Source organism: Saccopteryx bilineata, chromosome 2, assembly GCF_036850765.1.
Source record: "Saccopteryx bilineata isolate mSacBil1 chromosome 2, mSacBil1_pri_phased_curated, whole genome shotgun sequence".
Lineage (NCBI taxonomy): Eukaryota > Metazoa > Chordata > Mammalia > Chiroptera > Emballonuridae > Saccopteryx > Saccopteryx bilineata.
The window spans coordinates 387,916,261-387,940,397 of NC_089491.1; the positions used below are offsets into that span (position 1 = coordinate 387,916,261).

The 24,137-nt window shown below is 49.2% G+C and overlaps 2 protein-coding genes across 6 annotated transcripts in view; both read left to right on the forward strand.

The window, feature by feature from the left end:
* Positions 1-4,257, forward strand: part of CFAP52 (cilia and flagella associated protein 52) — a 38,954-nt gene extending 34,697 nt beyond the window's left edge. Inside the window, exons 13-14 of one of the 2 annotated variants that reach the window (XM_066264264.1) lie at positions 2,887-2,998; positions 3,834-4,257. In XM_066264264.1, coding sequence (XP_066120361.1) covers positions 2,887-2,998; positions 3,834-4,009 — 288 coding nt within the window. In that variant the 3' untranslated portion in view covers positions 4,010-4,257. Of the gene's footprint in view, positions 1-2,886; positions 3,011-3,833 lie in introns of both variants that reach the window. The other variant, XM_066264265.1, reaches the window with a different exon arrangement.
* A 3,559-nt stretch (positions 4,258-7,816) lies between these two features.
* Positions 7,817-24,137, forward strand: part of USP43 (ubiquitin specific peptidase 43) — a 63,633-nt gene continuing 47,312 nt past the window's right edge. For 2 of the 4 annotated variants that reach the window (XM_066264245.1, XM_066264246.1), the window contains exons 1-2: positions 7,817-8,508; positions 14,908-15,039. In XM_066264245.1, coding sequence (XP_066120342.1) covers positions 8,011-8,508; positions 14,908-15,039 — 630 coding nt within the window. In that variant the 5' untranslated portion in view covers positions 7,817-8,010. The remainder of the gene's footprint in view (positions 8,509-14,907; positions 15,040-24,137) is intronic. The other 2 variants (XM_066264248.1, XM_066264247.1) reach the window with 2 other exon arrangements.

Consider the following 24,137-nt stretch of genomic DNA (forward strand, 5'->3'; position numbering starts at 1 on the left):
CTTCCCTCTCCTCTCTTTTCTCTCCTCTAATGATAATTTCAGGAACCGACTCCCGTTCTGCCCCCATTTTATTTTATATTTATTTTTATTTATTTATTTTTGTATTTTTCCGAAGCCAGAAACAGGGAGGCAGTCAGACAGACTCCTGCACGCGCCCAACTGGGATCCACCCAGCATGCCCACCAGGGGGCGATGCTCTGCCCGTCCGGGGCATGGACCAGAGCCACTCCAGTGCCTGAGGCAGAGGCCACAGAGCCATCCTCAGCACCCAGGCCAACTTGGCTCCAATGGAGCCTTGGCTGCAGGAGGGGGAGAGAGAGACAGAGAGGAAGGAGAGGGGGAGGGGTGGAGAAGCAGATGAGTGCTCTTCCTGTGTGCTCTGGCTGGGAATCGAATCCGGGACTCCTGCACGCCAGGCCAACGCTCTACCACTGAGCCAACCGGCCAGGGCCTCTGCCCCCATTTTATAGTGTAGATTCAAAACCTTTAATCCAATATACAGAATAGGGAAGTCTCTAATACAAAGACACTTATCTGGGGCATGATGAGATTGCACCACCCCACTTCAAAAAGGGTGGGAAAGGCTTAGTCCTAAAACCAAGCCCCAGGTTACAAGGATCCTGCCTGCCCACAGCCTGCCCCCAACACACATTAATATCACCTGGGCTACGGCTTCCATATGGGCAGCGCCATCTTTAACAAAGTGAGCATAATATATTTTATCTGCCCAAGAGTGGGGCATTCTGTTTATTGGTGTCTGGTGTCTCACCAAGACAGGCAAGCCTCAAGAGAAGACAAGGGAAACACAGAAAACCTGCTTTTCCCATGAAGGGCAAGGGATCAGGGAGGCCCCTGCAATGGTGATAGCAGGAACTGAGAGGGAGCAAGCTCCCAGTCTGCCCCACTTTATAGTGTAGAAACCAAAACCTTTAATCCAATATACAAACAAGGAAGTCTCTGATACATAGTAATTTATCTGAGGCATCAATGGGATTCCTCATGAGAGTGCACCACCCCACATCAAAAAGGGTGGGACAGCCAACATCATACTCAATAGGCAAAAAATAAAAGCAATCCCCTTAAGATCAGGAACAAGGCAGGATAGTCCACATGTAAACAAAATACATGAATGAACAATGAATAATAGTGAGCAAGATGCCATGAGGTGGTGAAAGGACTAAAAAGAAAACAGAATGGGTTATATGGCGCTGGCTGGGAGGAGAAAGGCTGCCTCAGCTGGGTGGTCTGTGAAGGCCTCCTTGAGGAGGTGACCTCCGAGCTGAGGCCTGCATGACAAAGGGACTGAGCCATGCTTAGACCGCAGGGAAGACGTCCCAGGCAGAGGGCACTCAGGGCAGCCTGAGACCGGGTCAAATTGCTCCCTCAGGAGAGGGTCACTTCGACCTCTTCGGCCAGGAAAGCAGGCAGTGGAACCCAGACCACTCCCACTGGTGTGCTTCCTGGGAAAGGAGGATTTGGGTGTGATTTTATAGTTTTTGATAATTTCACGGTGAAAACAGAACTGTATGTTAAAGCGATCAAGCATCAAAGGAAATTATACAGGTGTGTGTGTGTGTGTGTGTGTGTGTATGTGTGTGGATACACAATAACTAGCTACATTCAGAGGAACACAGATTTCTGGCACAATGACAACACCACAGCAAGTTTCCATCAACGTGAGACAAGGAGGGGGTGAAATGCAAGCCCGAGTTCCCACTCCTGATCCCTGGGCAAGTGCCCTTTGTTTAGAAAGACATTTTAGGTTTGAATAAACTGTACGTTTACGTTTCAAAGTTCAAAAACTATAAATGCAGTATATTCAGAGAAAAAGCACCTCTCCTCTAGTTCCTGTCTCCCCCCCACCCCCACCCCTGACTGAGTTTCCCTCCCTGTGGCGGGGGGGGGGGGCAGGGGGACTGATATTAACAGCTTGTCTTTAAAACTCCCCCCTGTGCGGTTATTGCTCTGAGGCAGAGGAGAAAATTGGGAAGACGGGCAGGGTGAGGAAGGAGAGAAAGCCTCAGTGAGCTGGTGGCCCTCTACGGCCCGGCCTCCAGGACCGTGGGGGCTGCTCCTTCTCCACGCGGAAGGAAGGAAGTGCTTCCCCCTCGCACTGGACCTGCAGCTTCTCTCTCTGGCTTTGACGGAGAAGTGGGCAGGTGGATGCACTGCTGGTCCTGTGTGTGTGTGTGTGTGTGTGTGTGTGTATTTTTCTGAAGTGAGAAGTGGGGAGGCAGAGAGACAGACTCCCACATGTGTCCGACCGGGATCCACCCGGCATGCCCACCAGGGCACGCTCTGCCCATCTGGGGCCTTGCTCCGCTGCAACTGGAGCCATTCTAGCGCCTGAGGCGGAGGCCATGGAGCCATCCTCAGTGCCTGGGCCAGCTTTGGAGCCTTGGCTGCAGAAGGGGAAGAGAGAGACAGAGAGAAGGGAGAGGGGGAGGGGTGGAGAAGCAGGTGGGCGCTTCTCCTGTGTGCCCTGGCCGGGAATCGAACCTGAAACTTCCACACACTGGGCTGACGCTCTACTGTTGAGCCAACCGGCCAGGGCTATTCCTCTTCCATTTACAGCTCACTCCAGACTCAGTCTGCTTTGTCTGATCAAAAGCCCCCTTCTGTCGCCCTCTGGGTTTCCAGCATATCAACATCTCTTTTTAAACAGAATGCAAATTAAAAAAAAAAAAAGCACTCAATACTAAAAATATTAAAATGGCTTCTCCACTCCCTGCTTTAGCTTATTTATAGTTTCAGCCAACATAGCATCCCACGATATATTTTTGCTCCCTCCTATATAAAGTAGAGCCATATTTTGTTAGCATGTATTTGGACAATTCCACTAAACTGACTGAATCCTGCCTCACGCTCTTCTCTTTGGAATCGCAGATTGCCTACTGGGAGATATTTGATGGGTCAGTCATCCGAGAGCTGGAGGGGTCCCTGTCTGGGTCAATCAACGGGATGGACATCACAGTGGAAGGAGTGCACTTTGTCACAGGTTAGTGCTGAGGTGAGAAAAGGAAGCCGAGCCTGACTTCCTTCAGTAGGAACCTGGGGGCACCTGGAAGTGACCTCCGAAGGGTCTAAAGGGCAGATGTGGTTTGATTCAGGTCTGAGTGCTGCAGCCAGTGTAGCTGGAAAAGAAAAATGCAGTCGTCACATTTCAGGGAGAGGAAACGCTGGCTTAGGAGCCTTAGGGGCATGAATAAAGCTAAGTCATTCATGGCTGGCTCTTTTTGTGGTGGGCCTCCATGCTAGAAATGGACCTTTAAATGGCCTGGGTTGTCCACCGTGCCTTGTTCTGTGATTTCCTGCTGAATTCTGAAATGCCAGACTTTTAAATCAGCATATCCGGGGGCATTCACCGCACACACCATGCCTATGGAAACAACATCAATGCCGTTTCCTGCCAGGCTCTTTGATTCTTCAGGACATTAACAATTCAATGCCCCAAACTAAAGTTTCGTAAACATATTTACTGAAAACAGGACATAAACCCAGACATGCTGTGACCCCAATCACATACGCAGATGTGTCTGCCTCCCGCACACTTACAGAGACAAGACGGAAAGGAACTGAGCCCAGATGTGATCAGCGGGTATTTCTGGGTGGTGCGATCAAAGGTGATGTCACCTCTTTGTAAGTGCTTTTCCTTCCAACTTACAACAACAGCCCTAGACTCTTACAGTCAAGGGGAAGAGTTATTATGAGGACAGGCTTTTCTTCCTTTGAGCTGGCCCATGGGGAATGTGTTGAAAAATGATCAGTTATTTGAAATCAGGGCTGTTTCTCTGTATTCTATTATAGCAATACCCTATAAATGTCTTTTTCAGGTGGAAGTGACCATATGGTCAAAGTTTGGGATTATAACGAGGGTGAAGTGACTCACGTTGGCGTTGGACACAGTGGCAACATCACGCGCATTCGGATAAGTCCAGGAAATCAGTACATCATTAGCGTGAGCGCGGATGGAGCCATTCTCAGGTGGAAGTACCCGTACGCCTCGTGAAGCGGCGATGGTTTCCTGAATGACAGCATTGCACGCAGTCCTGTGGAACGTTGCGCTCAGATAACCAAGATTGGTTTTGATTCCTTACGTCTGTGTTTTTGTTCTTCAGTCAAAATATTTTATCTGTAAGTTTCTCCTTTCCTTTATGGAATGTATTTGCCATCCTTCAACTATTAATTAAAATTGAAAGATGTTCAAGAATAATTTGCCCAAGCTGTAACGGAGAGTTTTCTTACTGTGAATAAACTTCCCATGTTGCCTTCCTGTCGTAATCTGTTTTCTAGGACTTTGCAAAACCCACAACCCTTCCTCATGACACTTCCACAGGTAGGCAGCTCTGCTGATAGCCTCTAAAAATAAGGAAGGCGAGCTCTCCCCTTCTTCATCAGCATTTCATCCGGCAAGCTGCACGGGGCAAGACCTAAGTTTGAATTTGGATTTTGTGTAGTTCCTTTAAACCAGGGGTCGGGAACCTTTTTGGCTGAGATAGCTATGAACGCCACATATTTTAAAATGTAATTCTGTGAAAGCCATACAGCAACCGTGTACATTATGCATTATCCAATAACAATTTGGACTCCACTGGAGGACAGCTGTGATTGGCTCCAGCCACCCACAACCGTGAACATGAGTGGTAGGAAATGAATGGATTGTAATACATGAGAATGTTTTATATTTTTAACATTATTATTATTTTTTTTATTAAAGATTTGTCTGTGAGCCAGATGCAGCCATCAGAAGAGCCACATCTGGCTCACGAGCCATAGGTTCCCGACCCCTGCTTCAAACTATTCTCTGAGCCACTGTTTCTTCTTTAGTAGCGCAAGAATACATTTCTCCTCAAAATGTTACTGTAAGAATTCATGAAATGATATATGAAAGCATGGGCAGAATTCCTGACACAGAGAGAGTCAAGCATAAACAGTGCTTTTGCCAAGAAAATGTGTGTCGTTGAACATTGTGGGGTGATGATCAAGGATGAAGTTTCATAGGTGCTGTTTTGACATTGGCCATAAAATCTTCCTCCTGTGCTTACTGTAAGGTATTTTCCCACTGAGGAAAAAAGAAGGGTGTAGCCATGAAATGTGGAATAATAAAAGCTTTATTCAGAGTGCTTCCGGAACAATGTTCTCTGGTCTGCCAGACTGGGGCTAGAGAAGTCGCAGGATTCTCCAGCGTGGGGGTAATTTATAGGGTCATTAGGATGGTCGAGTTGATATGACAAGGCAAAATTTCATTGGCTGACAGAGGGTCTTTCTTTTTCAAAGGGCTTCTGGGAAGTTTCTTTTTTTCTTTTTTTTTCTTTTTACAGAGGGTCAGAGAGGGATAGATAGGGACAGACAGGAACGGAGAGATGAGAAGCATCAATCATTAGTTTTTTGTTGCAACACCTTTGTTGTTCATTGATTGCTTTCTCATGTACCTTGTTGGGGGGGAGGCCCTACAGCAGACCGAGTGACCCTCTGCTTGAGCCAGCGACCTTGGGTCCAAGCTGGTGAGCTTTGCTCAAACCAGACGAGCCCACACTCAAACTGGCGACCTCGAGTCCCAAAACTGGTTCCTCCGCATCCCAGTCTGACCCTCTATCCACTGCGCCACCACCTGGTCAGGCTGGGAAGTTTCTTTTTTTTTTTTTTTATATTTCTGAAGCTGGAAACAGGGAGAGACAGTCAGACAGACTCCCGCATGCGCCCGACCGGGATCCACCCGGCACGCCCACCATGGGGCGACGCTCTGCCCACCAGGGGGCGATGCTCTGCCCATCCTGGGCGTCGCCATGTTGCGACCAGAGCCACTCTAGCGCCTGGGGCGGAGGCCACAGAGCCATCCCCAGCGCCCGGGCCATCTTTGCTCCAATGGAGCCTTGGCTGCGGGAGGGGAAGAGAGAGACAGGGAGGAAGGCGCGGCGGAGGGGTGGAGAAGCAAATGGGCGCTTCTCCTGTGTGCCCTGGCCGGGAATCGAACCCGGGTCCTCTGCACGCTAGGCCGACGCTCTACCGCTGAGCCAACCGGCCAGGACCCAGGCTGGGAAGTTTCTTTTGGTGCGCGTAGGTCTGAGCGGCTCCAGCCAATGTTCCCGGGCCTGGTTCCTCACGTGACCTTGCGCCATTGCCAACCGACACCATCCGAGGGTGAGAGAATAGAGCTTGTGAATACTTATCATCCAACCGGGTGTTCTTTTCCAGAGAGGGTAAATAACACTATTTCTCAGAAATATCAAGGCCCCAAAGCACAGTTCAGTCTTTTGTTCTAAGCATAATCTTTATCCTTGATGATGTTCCTTTTATTCATTTACATATTTGCATCTGGTGACTTGTTGCTGCCCTATTTGATATATCAAAGTGGATATTTAATAAATGGTGGTCATTTACCTATAAAAAAAGAAGTAACATTTTAGGGCATTGATGTAATAATGCATACCACTGTTTTTTGTTGTTGTTTTGTTTTTTTTTGTATTTAAGCTAGAAAGCAATGAGAAATGGATTTTCCAAGACTTTGCCTGATTAATTATAAACCTGACAGTTACGGGACAAAGTGAGAGGAGTCCCCTAGTTATCCAGGGAATCCAGGGCAGGGAAAGGTCAAGTAAATTCTGATTGGGTAACAATCCAGCAAGAAATTTTTATTTTTATATTTTTTGTGGCAGAGACAGAGAGAGTCAAAGAGAGGGACAGACATACAGGAAGGGAGAGAGATGAGAAACAATTTTTCGTGGCAGTTCCTTAGTTGTTCATTGATTGATTTCTCATATGTGCCTTGACGGGGTGGGGGGGTGGGGGGGATGGGGGTGGGTGGGAGGGATGTTACAGCAAACCAAGTGACTCCTTGCTGGAGCCAGCGACCTTGGGCTCAAGCTGGTGAGCCTTGCTCAAACCAGATGAGCCTGCGCTCAAGCTGGGGACCTCGGCGGGGTCTTGAACCCGGGTCCTCCACATCCCAGTCCGACGCTCTATCCACTGCGCCACTATCTGGTCAGGTCCATTGCTTCAAGGAATGAGCAGGTGACAGCGTAGGGAGCGAGTCTGAGACCCAGAAAACTTCCTGGTAAGCAAACACTGTCCAGTGCGGAGGTTGGAAAGAGCCAACCCGCGGGTTGGCAGTCCATAGACCCAGGCCGAGTTTTGCTTTTTTTGCTTATGGGTTTAGTGGCCTCGCGGTATGTTGCGTTAACCTCTCTGAGCCCGTTTCTCCACCAGCTAAAGCATTTTTTGGGAAAATGATTCTAACGTAGTCTGTAGTTTTAAAAAACAAACTAACAATAACCATCTGGTATTTCATGTGGGGCAACACGCGGCTCCCAGTTCTAGTCCTCGGATGCGGTCCGGGCAAGGGCTCTGCCTTCCTCCCCCGCAGACGGGCGGAGAGGCGGTTGGTGTCTGCACACCCCTGAGCCTGCGCAGGGACCAGCGGCGCCTGGAGGCGCTCCCCGCCGTTGCCAGTGAGGGTCTCTCACCACGCAAAATGCTGTCGTGTGTGTGTGTGTGTGTGTGTGTGTGTGGTGTGTGTCTTCCTTTCCCTTTTCTACATATTCCTTTGGATGTAACTGTAAGAAATTTAGAAATAGCCATAACTTTCCAATTTACGAGATCCTTTCAAATGTATCATTCCTCTCGTATTTCCACCGCCCGAAGGCTGGGAAGGAAGGTGCGGAGGTTAAATTCAGGTCGGTCGGTTTATAAGAAGTAAGGGGGTGGGGAGGGAGGGGAACGTGAACTCGGAGACTCCCAGGGTTTCATTCCCAGCCCGCCCCCGGGGGCGGGGCGCGGACCGGGGTGTCGACAGGGGTGGCTGTCCCGGAGCTGCCCGAGGCGGGACCTGCGGCCGGATTCCCGCGCGGGGCGGGGCGGGCGGCCCCTCCTGTGGCTCCGCCTCCGCCCTGTCCCCACACACCTGGCCCGCAGGTAGCCGGTGCCCGGGCGCCAGTCCCGGGTTGTAAAGGCCTGTTAGCGGCCGATCGCCAGGGGCCCGGGCTCAGCTCGGGGAGGCGGCCGACGGGAGCCATGGAGCGGGGTCCGGGGACCGGGGCCGGCGGGGGGTCGCCCGCGTCCCGGCCCCGCCGCCGCCGCTCCCTGCGCCGCCTGCTCAGCCGCTTCCTGCTGGCGCTGGGCAGCCGCTCCCGCCGCGAGGACTCGCCGCCCCGGCCCCATCCGGGACACTGCGATGGCGACGGCGACGGGGGCTTTGCTTGCGCCCCGGCCCCGGCTCCAGCCGCGCCCGGGAGCCCCGGGGAGGAGCGCCCGCCGGGCCCCGACCCTCCGCTCCCTGCGGGCGACGGGGCGCGGCCGCCGGGCGCGCAGGGCTTGAAGAACCACGGCAACACCTGTTTCATGAACGCCGTGGTGCAGTGTCTCAGCAACACCGACCTGCTGGCCGAGTTCCTGGCGCTCGGGCGCTACCGGGCCGCGGCCGGCCGCGCCGAGGTCACCGAGCACCTGGCGGCGCTGGTGCGCGCGCTCTGGACGCGCGAGTACACGCCCCAACTTTCCGCCGAGTTCAAGGTAGGCAGCGCCCCGCCGCCGCCCGCGGTCCTCGCCGCCCGCGGCCCCCGCGTCCCCGCCCTGCTGGTTTCGCTTCTTGGAAAAGGTGCGCTCCGTCAGGAAAGGGTTTTCTCGGAGCTTTCCTGAGACCGCACTTGCCAGTTCCGCCCTGGTTCTGAGTTGATTTGGCTGAGGCATCGCTCGCAAACGTATTCTTCGTGAATTAATTCCTCCCAGGTATTTAGAGGGGTTGAAGGGAGGGAGCTAGCGGATTTGAGTAGTGTGTTAGGTGTTTTTTGAGTCCAGCAAACATATTGTGGAAGTATGGATAACCTGTGGACCAGGCAGTGTTCTGATGACAGGAGCAGAATTCCCGATCTGAAGAGGGAACCTGGGTGGGGAGTCGGCCGTTGAAGGCCAAGGTCTGGGAGGAAGGAGGTGATGCTGGAGTTCAGATCTGAATGATGAGGACGCGGCCAGGCCAAGATCTAGTGCTGACCCAGGTAGGAGGAGCAGCACAGGCCTAAAGGACCGAGACTTAGAGTCACGGAAGGAAAAGTGTGGCTGGAACCCAGGAGGGGAGTGAGGCGTAGGTTAGTTAGGTCTGCCAGAGCACTAGGGTCTTGGAGACAACGGTAGGGTGTTTGGGTTTTATTCTAAGCCCAGGGAAGCTGAGAACCTGTTGGCCAGGTCTGTGCTGAGAGCCCAGGAAAGGCAGTGGGCACGCTGTATCAGAGATGCCATCCTTTTGTTTAGTACAAATCAAGTCCTCCAGGGTCCGTTAGCATCTGTTGCCTCCGCTGTCCCCGGGATCACGGGTCTACTCACTCAGGATGCTTCAGGGTCGAGAGGCTTTCCTCCGAAGTTCTGTGTATCACTTCACCTGGGGCGTTCAAGCCAGGCGTTGGTTTGGGGTCCCAGTTGGATTCAAGAGTTCCTGATCATTGCTGCACATGGCTTGCTTCCTGCTAAAAACAAAACAAAACAAAACAAAACAAGGCCCTGACCGGTTGGCTCAGCGGTAGAGCGTCGGCCTGGCGTGCGGGGGACCCGGGTTCGATTCCCGGCCAGGGCACATAGGAGAAGCGCCCATTTGCTTCTCCACCCCCCTCCCCTCCTTCCTCTCTGTCTCTCTCTTCCCCTCCCGCAGCCAAGGCTCCATTGGAGCAAAGATGGCCCGGGTGCTGGGGATGGCTCCTTGGCCTCTGCCCCAGGCGCTAGAGTGGCTCTGGTCGGGGCAGAGCGACACCCCCTGGTGGGCAGAGCATCGCCCCTGGTGGGCGTGCCGGGTGGATCCCGGTCGGGCGCATGCGGGAGTCTGTCTGACTGTCTCTCCCCGTTTCCAGCTTCAGAAAAATACAAAAAAAAAATAAAAATAAAAACAAAACAAAACAAAAAAAGCCACAACTCTGGGCAGAGAGCTCCAGCTCCCCATAGAATAGTGCTTGTTGTTCTTGGGGGAGGGGAACCTGTCAGTGCTCATTCCACAGGCATCACTGCTCTTGAGTTTCAGCCTGAGAAAGCAATCCCGGCCACGTGACCGCCCAGATGCCAGGACTCACCTTCCTCTCCTGCTTCCGCAGGGGCAGCACTGCTGCGGGAATCGGTGGGTCAACCCGGCGTCACTTCTGTCTCCTTCTGGCAACGTTTTCTTTTTCAATAGAGGCAGTATCATATAGTGATCAGGGGCAAGATCTCCAGAGCTTTGTGACCTTGAGCAGTTTCCAAAACTTGCTGTGCCTCAACTTCCCACATCTGTAAAATGGGACCATAAGGACACCTGCCTTATTGCAGTGTAGCCTCGTGGAGATGAAATGAGTTTATACTTACAGCATAGAAAACAGCGCCTGGTCCCGAGGAACTTTATTATTCTATCTTTACACCTCCTTGCCCACAGAGACCCAGAAGGAGGGAGGAAGGTACCCTTTGTGTACTTTTCTCAGGCCAGATGCGTTCTCATCCGGGAACTGCAGGGATGGGAGGGGTGGGAGTAGTTTGAAAAAAGCCTTTCAAACTGCTGATCAGCTTGGGTGACTCACCAGGATTTATTTCCTGTCTCTCCAGCTCCCAAACCCCGAAAGCCAGATGAGCCTTGAGGAATGGAAGGGTAATCATGTTGTTAATGTCAATGAGGGTGACCTAATTTGGGGTTTTCCAAGACTTTCTGGGTAGTCAGGCTTGCAGAGAGTAGAGGATTCCAGTCTGGGGTTTTGAATCTTGCTGATTGACATCTAGGGTGAGTCCTCTTATTTTTACAAACGAAGAAATATTCATTCATTCAACCAGTATTTCTTGAGTTGTCCAGATGCTATAGCAGGCGCATGGAAGACGAGAATGATGAGTATAAAACCTGATTCGAGGGTTGCTCTGCAGAGACTTAATTCTGTGCCAGAGATGGCTGGCAACGGAGTAATCACACAGGCACGTGATTGGAGCCCGTGGCAAGTGCTAGAGAATAGAAATACGAGGAGCTGCGGCCACTCTGGCCGGAGGCTGGGGTTGGACGAGGGGAGGTGGGGTCGGTGGAGTGAGGAGGGGTGGGAAGCCTTCCCAGGAGGGGTGACCACTGAGGTGAGTTTTGGAAGAACAAGGGTCAACTAAGGACAAGGAACTGAAAGTGCCATCCTGAGGCGGGTGGGGCTGAGGAGCTAGGCAGAGTAAAAGGGAAAGTTAAATGAATTCGTGAAAGCCTAAGGGATTCGGGGTGAGAGGCTGGAGAATTGGTTGGCAGGTAGCCACGTAAGGTTTTATAAAGGCATTTGGTCTTCAGGAGGGGTTCGTGGCTTCTGACAGAGGAAGGGAGGACGTTGACAAGGGACCAGCGTGCTGGGGCGAGTTACCCAACCGCTGACATGCTGGGAGGACGGGCATGCTGTGCTCCCCGTTCCTGTCCCGGTCACCCCGCCTCCCACGATGGCAGGGCCAGGCTTTGTTTTAATGGCAAATGAAATATTTTGTTTATGGTCTTATCTATAATACTTTGCTTTTCTAAGGACACAGTGAGATATGTGTATGCTATAAAGAATTGAAAGTGTACAAATGTAAACACCGACCTGGGGCTGCAGGGACAACCATCTCTAGAGGCAACAATAAGTATTGGTCTGTTTCAAAGCATTTGCCAACAACTGGAAAACCTAGTTTTGTAACCTGCTCCCCCCCCCCCAATGTTTATTTTATTGATTTTTAGAGAGAGAGGAAGGGAGAGAGCAGGAGAAAGACAGGAACATCTGTTTCTGTACGTTCCCTGACCGGGGACCGAACCAGCAACCTCTGTGCTTCAGGACAATGTTTCTAAGCAACAGAGCTATCTGGCCAGCACTGTAACCTGCTTTTTGAAAACTATTATCATAAGACTTTCTCCTGATTATTAAACTATTCTAGAGAAGTTAATTTCTGGGCCCTGGCCAGTTGGTTCAGTGGTAGAGCGTCGGCCTGGCGTGCGGGAGTCCCGGGTTCGATTCCCGGCCAGGGCACACAGGAGAAGCGCCCATCTGCTTCTCCACCCCTCCCCCTCTCCTTCCTCTCTTGTCTCTCGCAGCCGAGGCTCCATTGGAGCAAAGGATGGCCCAGGCGCTGGGGATGGCTCCTTGGCCTCTGCCCCAGGCACTAGAGTGGCTCTGGTCGCGACACAGCGACGCCCCGGATGGGCAGAGCATTGCCCCCTGGTGGGCGTGCCGGGTGGATCCCAGTCAGGCACATGCAGGAGTCTGTCTGACTGCCTCCCCGTTTCCAGCTTCAGAAAAATACAAAAAAAAAAAAAAAGAAAAGTTAATTTCTAATGATTGTATAATATTTTATTTTATTTTTTTATACGTTTTAAAGATTTTATTTATTCATTTGAGAGAAAGAGAGAGAGAGAAGGGAGGAGGAGCAGGAAGCATCAACTCCCATATGTGCCTAGACCGGGTGAGCCCAGGGCTTCGAACCAGCAACCTCAGCATTTCCAGGTTGACACTTTATCCACTGCGCCACCACAGGTCAGGCTGTATAATATTTTATTAAATTAATCAATCCCTATGGAGATATTTCTGTACTGTAGAATTTTCCAGTTATAACCCTGCATTATTAAAAAATCTTGTATTTAAATCATTGTTTTCAGCTCTGTTCATTTCCATAAGCTTAATTCCTTGAAGTGAAATTGTGTGGTCAAAACAAAGATGACTATTTTGTTATTTTTATGCTTTTTGGTTTTAAAACCAACTTTATTAAAATATAAATGATGTACAGTGAAATGTACCCATTTAGAAAAAAATTGAGTTATATTTGACAACATTGTGTACATTTAAGGTATATAGTAGTCCCCCCTTATCCTCAGGAGATACATTTCAAGACCTCCAAAGGATACCTGAAACCACATATATTAATTCTATATATGTTTTTCCTATATATACATTCCTATTACAAAGTTTAGTTTATAAATTAGTCACATCATGAGATGAACAACAACAATAATAAAACAGGACAATTATAACTAGACAGTCTAATAAAAGTTACATGAATGTGGTCTCTCTGTCTCAGAGTATCTTATTTATTTATTTATTTATTATTTTTTACAGAGACAGAGAGAGAGTGTCAGAGAGAGGGATAGACAGGGACAGACAGACAGGAACGGAGAGATGAGAATCATTAATCATTAGTTTTTCGTTGCGCATCGCAACACCTTAATTGTTCATTGATTGGCCTCTCATACGTGCCTTGACCGCGGGCCTTCAGCAGACCGAGTAAACCCTTGCTTGAGCCAGCGACCTTGGGCTCAAGCTGGTGAGCTTTTGCTCAAACCAGATGAGCCCTCGCTCAAGCTGGCGACCCCGGGGTCTCGAACCTGGGTCTTCCACATCCCAGTCCGACGCTCTATCCACTGCACCACCGCCCGGTCAGCTCAGAGTATCTTATTGTACTGTATTCACACTTCTTGTGAATATGTGAGCTTATAAAATCCCTGCATGAAGTGAAGTGAGGTGACTGACAGGTGTTGTGACATTGCCTGATGTTCAAGAGTTACTTGAACACAACTCAGATCCTGAGACAGTCGATCTGATAACCAAGATTAGCTACTAAGTGACTGGTGGGCAGGAGCACATCCAGCCCGGATGCATGGGCGTTAGGGATGACTCGTGCCCTAGGCAGCATGGAGCAAGACGGTGCGAGGCTTCTCAGGCTATTCAGAATGGAGTGCAACTTAAAACTTGTAAGTTGTTTATTTGTGAAATTTTCCATTTAATACTTTCGGTTTTCAGTTGGCCTCATGTAACTGCAGGTGTGCAAAGCAAAACCAAGTGGTAAAGGAGGACTAGTGTCAATAGTATTGATTTGATACATTTAAATTACCATAGGATTGCCATAGTAGCGTTAGCTAACATCTGTATAATGTCACGTAGTTATCATTTCTTCTAGTGTTAGGAACAATGAAAAAGAATGAAGATTAAAAATAATCAACTATTTTGTGACCTAACCACAGAAAAAGAAGTTTGTGCTAAGATTTCACATGTTAGACGAGGCAGTACAGGAGCTACATGCATGGTATTTAAGGAAGTCCACCATGCTGGGTGGTCATTCACAAAGAGAACTGCAACTGTGGGAGAGAAGGAAATCCCAGAGGTAGAGGGTAAGGCAAGAAGCTGCTCCGCCTGTGTGTGGGGCGAACAGAGGGAGACAGCATGGAAGTGGACTGGTGGAGGGGGACTGGGTGTGCCCCGGCGACTGGGGGGGGCAACAACAGAATCAAAATATTCAACAGAGCCTGACCAGGCGGTGGTGCAGTGGATAGAGCATTAACCTGGGATGCTGAGGACCCAGGTTCAAACCCCCGAGATCGATGGCTTGAGCTCAGGCTCATCTGGCTTGAACATGGGGTCATCTGCTTGAGTGCGGGGTCGCTGGCTTGAGCATGAGATTGTAGATATTACCCCATTGTCTCTGGCTTGACCCAAGGCCACTGGCTTGAGGCCAAGGTTGCTAGCATGAGAAAGGGGTCACTGGCTTGGCTGGAGCCCCCTGGTCAAAGCATGTAGGAGAAGCAATCAGTGAACAACGACAGTGTCACAAATACAAGTTGATGCTTCTCATCTCTCTCTCCCTTCCTATCTGTCTCTCTGTCTCTGTCTCTCTCTCTTGTTTAAAAAAATAAAAAAATATTTAATAGAGACTACCCTGTGTGTTTTCAAAGGACAGCACGTACATTGCTAGTCTTTCTAGAGGAAAAAATTGCCTTCTCCCATACAGAAAACCCTTAGCATCTGGGAGACTGCCCCCAGAGGGAAGACTTTTGCAGAAAAGACCATTTTTCACCCCATATTGTTTCCATGTTGTCATCCCACGAGAGGGCTGAGTCGTGAGCACTGGTAGACCTGGAGCTGATAGGCCCTCCTTTGGTTGCTGGAGGGCCCAGGTGACCCTCTGGTTTTCTGCGTTTCCTTTTAGAATGCCGTTTCCAAGTATGGAGCTCAGTTCCAAGGCAACTCCCAGCACGACGCCCTGGAGTTCCTGCTCTGGCTGCTGGACCGTGTGCACGAGGACCTGGAGAGCGCATCCCCAGGGCCGGCGTCCGAGAAGGTCAGTCACTCTCAGAACAGCACGTTGCGCTTGATTTTCTTTGCTTCCCTTGAATAGTGACTCACCTCCTCAAAACTACATCTTGAAATTTGGATCCTTAAATTCCTGTGGGTTCTGGCTCCTGGATCCACTGTGCTGTTCTTGCCCCTTTCCATTCGCTCTGCTTTGTAGACAATGCATCTCCCGCCACGGCAGTGTTTTCAACCTCTCCAACCCCAGAAATGTAGCGAAGAGGGCTTCCTTTCGGCTTAAGGTTTGAAGAATCTCCGTTTTGTCACTATTCAGCGCATTCGTGTGCTCTTCTTTTTTTTTTAACAGAGACAGAGAGAGAGTCAGAGAAAGGGATAGATAGGGACAGACAGGAACAGAGAGAGATGAGAAGCATCAATCAGCAGTTTTTCGTTGCGACCCCTTAGTTGTTCATTGATTGCTTTCTCATATGTGCCTTGACCGCGGGCCTTCAGCAGACTGAGTAACCCCTTAACCCCTTGCTCGAGCCAGCGACCTTGGGTCCAAGCTGGTGAGCTTTGCTCAAACCAGATGAGCCCACGCCAAGCTGGCGACCTTGGGGTCTCGAACCTGGGTCCTCCGCATCCCATTCCGACGCTCTATCCACTGCGCCACCACCTGGTCAGGCTGTGTGCTCTTCTGAGACCAGGAGTACCACCGCTTCTTTTCAGATGGTGTCATTTTAACTCGACCGTTCCTTCCTCAGTTAACCCAGCCCGCAGAGCAGTGATTCCCAGTCTTTCTGTCTCAGCACGGAGGCTGGATGATCTTTACACGTGTGCACGTAGCGATCCTGGGGGGCCATGAAACCACAAATCCCCTGGGAGTGAGAAAGCAGGACGGTCATTTGTAATAGCCGCAGTTCCCGGATGCATCAGTTGTGTGGTCTGTGGGCTCTGCTAACGAAGATCGGCGCTGGGTTCTGTCTGCTGTCCCTTTGTCTTTCACTTAGGGAGGGAACGCAAGGGCAAGTATTACACTGGGAGTGAGCAGCGTTATCACGATGCCCACGAATGAGCTGCTGTCACTGAAAAAGTGGTTGACAAGCTGTGGTCATTAACCAGCCGCACATTACTTTGATGTGTCTCAGAACGGATCCAGATGTAACCACGAGGACTGCTTTACCAGTTTGTTTGTTTTCAATCTGAACGCTTTATTCCCCTCCCGCTTGTGAATCATTATGGGAAAAAAAACAAAAACAAACCTTTGGAGGTCTTTAATTCTTCCAACCATCACCTTCCCATCCTTTCGTTATTTGCTGGGAGCCATCAGTCTCGAGTCACAGAGAATGAAGAGCCCTTGCGGTAGTGCAGGGTGGTAAGTTACCCAATTTGGGAAAAGTTACCCAATCCTTCTGATGGAAATAAATAAAGTATATATATATAATTTATATAGATATCTATATATCAACATTTCTAATGTGCGGCATGATGACCATCGCTAATGATACTGGACATTGGCCACGACTAGATTTCAGGTGCTCTCGCCACGCACACAAAAGATAACTTTGTGAGGAGATGGATTCGTTGGTTTGGTGGCAGTGACCACTTCACCCTGTGTATGTACCTCAGGTCTTCCTGGTGTGTACCTTAGAGATAGACAATTTTTATTTAAAGTGAAAGATAATGAGTGGCGCAGGAAACTGAGTCATGACATTTTTACCCCCCCCCATAGCCAGATCTTCTCTTTGTGCCTTTCTCTTTTAAAATTACTGCTTGCAACTCCAAGAAAGGTATTTGTCTCAAACAAGAAGAGATTCATTTAAATTTTTTAAATTTTTAATTTTTAATTTTTTTACAGGGACAGAGAGAGAGTCAGATAGAGGAATAGATAGGGACAGACAGACAGGAATGGAGAGAGATGAGAAGCATCAATCATCAGTTTTTTGTTGCAACATCGTAGTTGTTCATTGATAGCTTTCCCATATGTGCCATGACCGCCAGTGACCTTAGGTCCATGCTAGTGAGCTTTTTGCTCAAGCCAGATGAGCCTGTGCTCAAGCTGGCAACCCCGGGGTCTCGAACCTGGGTCCTTCCGCATCCCAGTCAGATGCTCTATCCACTGCGCCACCGCCTGGCCAGGCAAGAGATTCATTTTAAACAACAATATAATGGAATTAAAAGCTAAGCGTTGGACAGAGCTGCCAAAGCCGTCCTCATGCCCAAGACAGCAGGGTGTCAGATGCACGGACCAAGGGAAGTAATGGTTGTACCGTCCTCGGTATTCCTCAGATCGCATCTTGGACTGTTAGATACAGTGTAACTGTTGTCATTTATGGCGAGTGTTATGGTTCTTATCCTCGTTTATATTTGGGTTATGTATATAGATAATATGTATATATATACATATATATATATATCTGTCCTTATGTAGAAATCTATCTAGATAGATATCTATATAAATTATATATATATACTTTATTTATTTCCATCAGAAGGATTGGGTAACTTTTCCCAAAGCAACACAGATAAAGAAGGGACAAAATCAAGATTCAGGTTGGGGGTGGTTCTATCTTGAAAGCTTGTTTTCTTATTTTAAAAAGAACCACCTCAGTCACCTGCAAAACACACAGATGAAGCAAAGCAAAGACATCACCACAGTAGGACCTGGGAGGGGACAACTCACAGGTTAAAGTGTTTCCCTGGGCTGTGGGGTTCTGGGGGATTTTTCTTCTATGTCCAGTGATTTTAAGTCTATCTTATTTAGACCCTCTTAGTTGCAAGTGACAAAAAATTGAACTTGATTCAACTTAAGGAAAGGACATTTATTGGCTTTTGTACCTTGCAGGTGAGAAGGTTGAACCAGCTGTAGGCGAGGCTGGAGCCCAGTACACGGATGGTGTTCCCGGGCCTTTGACTCTCTGCCTCTGGTCTCTGGCTTCCTTCTCAGGCTGGCTCTGCCCACCTGGTGACAAGAGGGAAGAGGGACCCCTGAAATGCTTCTGTGTTCTTTAGAGTTTGAAATTCTGGATAAATGCCCAGGGAAGATGTGATCCTCCCAGAGTGGTTCATGTGTCCATTGCTGGGCAGGTGGCCTGCAGAATGGGATGTTCTGATTGAGCGTACCTGAGTCAGGTGTGTGTGTGTGTGTGTGTGTGTGTGTGAACTCCACCCAAACTACATGGCCAAGGAGGGCTTCTTTAGCTTCTGACTAGGTTGCTTCCCCAAAGAAAGGAGTGCTGAGCAAATAAACATGTCCACTAGACCAGTGGTCCCCAACCCCCCGGCTGCGGACCGGTACCGGTCCGTGGGCCATTTGGTACCAGTCCACAGAGAAAGAATAAATAACTTACACTATTTCTGTTTTATTTATATTTAAGTCTGAACGATGTTTTATTTTTTAGAAATGACCAGATTCCCTCTGTTCCATCCGTCTAAGACTCACTTTTGATGCTTGTCTCGGTCATGTGATACATTTATCTGTCCCACCCTAAAGGCCGGTCCGTGAAAATATTTTCTGACATTAAACTTGTCTGTGGCCCAAAAAAGATTGGGGACCACTGCACTAGACTGTGTATTCTCTAATCTTAGAGTGAACACATTTTTAAATCACAATGATATGTTTTTTAAAATAGATACTGTTTATTGAGTGTTTGCTGTGTGCCACACATCCAATTTGCTGCTTTTCATGATTTATTTTGCTACTGACACACAAGAGGCACTCAGTAAGCTCCTGAACGGTTGAATGAATTGAGTAGTTATCATGCTTTAATATCTGTACGGATAGCTCACATGTTACAGTTACCAGATATTTAGGTTAAGTTGCCCGAAGTCACTCAGCTTCTACCTGGGAGAAAGAGACCTGAACTTGAGTCTGTTTGTGTCAAAGCCAACATGCTGGATCTCTTTCCTCATCATGTGTGTCCTGCGCATGCTTAGTCCCCTCGCTGCTTTGAAGGCCCTCCTGTCCTGTTCCCCTCTCCCTGCTCCAGGCTGTGCTGGGCAGCTCTTCCTATCGGGAAAGTAGGAGGGATCAGCAGCCTTCTCAGTTTCTTTCCTTCCTTCCTTCCTTCCTTCCTTCCTTCCTTCCTTCCTTCCTTCCTTCCTTCCTTCCTTCCTTCCTTCCTCCCTCCCTCCCTCCCTCCCTCCCTCCCTCTCTCCCTTCCTTCCTTCCCTTAGAAAGATTTTATTTATTGATTTTAGAAAGCGGAGAAAGAGAGAGAAGAGGGGCAGGCAGGAGCAGAAAGCATCAACTTAGCTTGCAGGAAGCAATAGTAGCTGCTGCTTGTATGTGCCTTGACCCAGCAAGCCCGGGGTTTCGAACCAGTGACCTCAGCATTCCAAGTTGATTCTTTATCCAGGGTGCCACCACAGGTCAGGCTCAATTGTCTTTCAGTTTTCCTCTTTGTCCCTTGGTGGCAGGTAGAAGCAAGATAACAGAGATGTTAAATAACTTGCCCCAGGTCACACAGCAGGTAAGTGGGAGAGCCAGGATCCAATCTACGAAATAAAACTTCTAGAACAGGGCTTCTTAACCTCAGCACTTTGACATTTGGTGCTGGGCAACTCTTTGTTGTGGCGGCTGCCCTGTGCCTTGTAGCATCCCCTACCCAGTAGATGCCAGTGGCACCCTCAGTTGTGATTGATAAATAAAATGTCTCCAGACATTGCCAAATGTCCTCTGGGGGACAAAAACACAGCACCCTCTTTCTGTCGAGAGCCTCTGCTTTCAGCCAGACCTTTCTTTCAGATAACATTGACTGTATTTATGCCAAGAGAGCTGCAAATAATTTTATTTTTTTAACAACTTGAAGGCCCATGGGAGATGCAGCCATAATTCCGATTTCCAATACACCTCACTATTACGTGTTCTTCACACTCTAACCAGAGTGATTGTTTCAGAAAGGAAACAAGGTCATGTCACTGTTCTGCTTAAATTCCTTGGTGGCTTCCTGTGACACTTAAAACAAAATCCTGGGCCGGCCACCACTTAGCCTGGTTCCAGGCCCCTCTGCCCCCCCCATTGTTCTGGCCACACTGGCCACACTGGCTCCTTCCCCCTCCTTTAATAGGCCAAGCATGCTAGGCCTCCACTACGACCAGGCAAGAACAGGGGTGGCGGTTGGCCAGAGACAGGAGCTTGCCCAGCTATTAATTTGACCTGATTGAAACCAGAAAAAGATCTTTTTCTCTGTCTGGAGGTCAAAGCCTCTATTGAAACCTGCTGTCAGAATAATTGGGCCACCCACGGAGGCCTGGCTGCTCATGCTTGAAGGGAAGGAGAGGAGAGAGCTGGTGGGGTGATGTAGCATGAAACTTCATGTTCCATTCCAGAAGGAAAGGGACCATCCTCTGTGTAACTGAACAATGTTTTCTTTTTTGAGGTTATTTCTGTTTCAAAACATAAAAGCCATAGAGCTAGATTTATTGAAACTAACAGAAAACAGAAGGATCGCTTTCTTCTCTGTAACCGGAATAATTCTCAAATGTTTTTCATGTGGCAGAAAGGGCATATTTTTACTCTCCTCACGACACTGTTGCACAAGCGATCCTTTTGACAGTTTACCTGGGAGAAAATGCCACTTTTACAGAATGAAGAAAGGGAGGAGGCTGGCGAGAGGACCGGGAAGCCAATGCTCATTGAGCACCTACTATGTGCCAGGCAAGATACACACACACACACACACACACACACACACACACATATCATCTTTTCAGATGTTAACGATGGCCCCATGAGGTGGATGTGATACTCCTTTTTTTTTTTTTCTTTTAGATGGGGAATGAGGCTCAGAAAGGTTGAGGGTCACTTGGCCAGCAGAGTAGGGCCAGCCTGGTCTGACCGCACAGTCCAGGCTTTGTGAAGGACCCTCTGCTGCCTGTTAGCCCAGGCTCGTTTGGGAGTTTATCTTTCCACGACCCCATCCGTGGGTGAGCTTGTGCGACCTTATCGCCCTGGTGCGGAAGCAGCCTGCATCCTTGTGAGGTCGTCTGCTGAGTCAAGAAAGGAGGGAGCTCATGAGAAGGCTAAGGGGCAGCACGCAAGGTCAGCAGGCAGGCTGGAAGGCCGAGGAACCAGGCTCGGGACCCTCGAGAGCCAGGCAGCTCTGGGGGTGGAGGGCGGTCTCACTGGCAGGCTCTCTTCTGGCCTGGAATCTGCCAGAATCACTGTTTTCAGCTCTTTGGTCACTCTGCTTGTGGTTCCCAATGGCCGTCTTATCAGACCAGCTTCCGTCACGGGCCTGTCCTTTGGTAAGGGAGAGCGGGACCCCTGGTTAGAAAGCCTCCCCCACCTCCCCATGGGCTAGATTGGACTCAGCGTTCCAAAGGGATGCTGCCACCCAAAGGGAGTGAATGCTGGGCCGCCCAGCATACCGGTGTCCGCTCTGCACCTGACTTCTCTCTCCTCCGAGCCCCTCGTTTATCAGCTGTGAGAGGTCGCTGCCTGGAGCTGGGTCGCCCTCCAGCTCGGCAAGCCCCTCCCTGACCCACGTCTGCCGACTCTGCTGATGGAACAGGCCTCCTCTGGGCACCAGACCGGAAGCTTGGAGCTGGTCCCGTCTCTCTGCTCCTTTTTCCTCCCTCCGCGCCCCGATCGGGTGCCCAGTCGCGAGCTGCGCACACAGGGGCGTCTGAGTCCATCCCTCCTCACCCTTCGTACAGCTCCTGCCCTAGCTCCCCCTGTGGTGAGCGGGGCCTTGAGCCTCCGACTCCCTGTCTCAACTCCAGGCTTCCTCTCCTTCATCCTGTGCACGTCTGCCAAGGTAGAGCATCTCTCCCTGCGTGTGGCCCCCACGAGGTCTGAAACCCTCGCTGCTGCTCCCCGTGTGTAACAACTACGTTTGTGTTTGTTTGTTTTAATTATTTTTAATGGGGCGACATCAATAAATCAGGATACATATATTCAAAGATAACAACTCCAGGTTATCTTGTCGTTCACTTATGTTGCATACCCATCACCCAAAGTCAGATTGTCCTCTGTCACCTTCTATCTAGTTTTCTTTGTGCCCCTCCCCCTCCCCCTTTCCCTCTCCCTTTCCCCCCTCCCCCCGTAACCACCACACTCTTATCAATGTCTCTTAGTTTCACTTTTATGTCCCACCTACGTATGGAATAATGCAGTTCCTGGTTTTTTCTGATTTACTTATTTCACTTCGTATAATGTTATCAAGATCCCACCATTTTGCTGTAAATGATCCGATGTCATCATTTCTTATGGCTGAGTAGGTATTCCATAGTGTATATGTGCCACATCTTCTTTATCCAGTCATCTATTGACGGGCTTTTTGGTTGTTTCCATGTCCTGGCCACTGTGAACAATGCTGCAATGAACATGGGGCTGCATGTGTCTTTACGTATCAATGTTTCTGAGTTTTTGGGATATATACCCAGTAGAGGGATTGCTGGGTCATAAGGTAATTCTATTTTCAGTTTTTTGAGGAACCACCATACTTTCTTCCATAATGGTTGTACTACTTTACATTCCCACCAACAGTGGATGAGGGTTCCTTTCTCTCCACAGTCTCTCCAACATTTGTTATTACCTGTCTTGTTAATAATAGCTAATCTAACAGGTGTGAGGTGGTATCTCATTGCAGTTTTGATTTGCATTTCTCTAATAACTAACGAAGATGAGCATCTTTTCATATATCTGTTGGCCATTTGTATTTCTTCCTGGGAGAAGTGTCTGTTCATGTCCTCTTCCCATTTTTTTATTGGATTGTTTGTTTGTTTGTTGTTGAGTTTTATGAGTTCTTTGTAAATTTTGGATATTAGGCCCTTATCTGAGCTGTTGTTTGAAAATATCATTTCCCATTTAGTTGGCTGTCTATTTTGTTATCAGTTTCTCTTGCTGAGCAAAAACTTCTTAGTCTGATGTAGTCCCATTCATTAATTTTTGCCTTCACTTCTCTTGCCATTGGAGTCAAATTCATAAAATGCTCTTTAAAACCCAGGTCCATGAGTTTAGTACCTATGTCTTCTTCTATGTTCTTAATTAACAACTACGTTTAAACAGTGCTTTCTGTGCGCCAGCCACTGCTCTTGAGTACTTTATGTCTATTAACCCTTTTCATCTCAAAGCCTTCCCATCAGATCGTTATCATCATTCATTATCTCTTTATTACCGTCGGGAAACCTTGGGGCAAAGAGTGAATGAACTAAGTTACTTAGCTGGATCAGAGGCAGAGTAACCCTACCAGCTCAGTGCCAGGTCAGGGACTTGAACCCAGACAGTCTGACTCCAGCGTTTAATGTTTAACTCTGGTCCTGCGCCGGGGCTGGACCAGCTGGTCCCCTTTGGGACGCCGAAGGCCCCGCCCGGGGCGGCTCCAGACTCCTGCTGCGGCCTGTTTCCCACTTGACTTTGCACATCCTGTATTCTGGTCAAACAGGGCGCAATAAATTAGTGGGACAAGAAAGAGGGACCGTTCTGAGTATTTGTTATTATTCTTATTTGTTCCACGATTATGGAAAATTTCAAACATGGGGACAGATTGAATTAATGACATAGTGACTATCTCATACCTACCACCTCGATTCTATAATTTGTATTTTCCTAACATTCCTTTATCACCTGCTAATGGCGACGGCTCGTCCCTCTGTCCGCCCATCTCTCCCTCTTTGTTTTCCTCATCTTATATTTTTGACGCATTTGAAATTAGTTTCCGGCATTGGTAAACTTCACCCCCAAACTCTTCACACGTGTTCCTTCCTCCGGCTCTCTGAAGATGCCGGCGGTGAAGGCCACCGTGGTGGCCACAAGCCAGGGAATGCCGGTAGCCCCAGAGGCCGGAGGGAGGCCCTGCATGGAGTCCGGACGCTGGAGGAGGCAGGGACACCCGGAGCAAGTGCAGGCTGGCCAGCCCCCCCGATGCGGGGCCTGTGTTGCCGAGTTTGGTTTCTGGCCTTGACAACTAAGAGTGAAGACAGGTCCGTTGTTTTCAGCCACCAGTGGTAATTCACTGTGGCAATCACAGGAGACAAACAGGAGAACACTAGGAAGGCTGAAACAGGGCCACCATGCGGACTGAAAGAGGCCATGGCTCACTCTCAGGGGCCAGGGGGTGTGTCAGGGAATGATGGTGGCCATGGCTCACTCTCAGGGGCCAGGGTGTGTATCTGAGAATGATGGTGGCCACGGCTCACTCT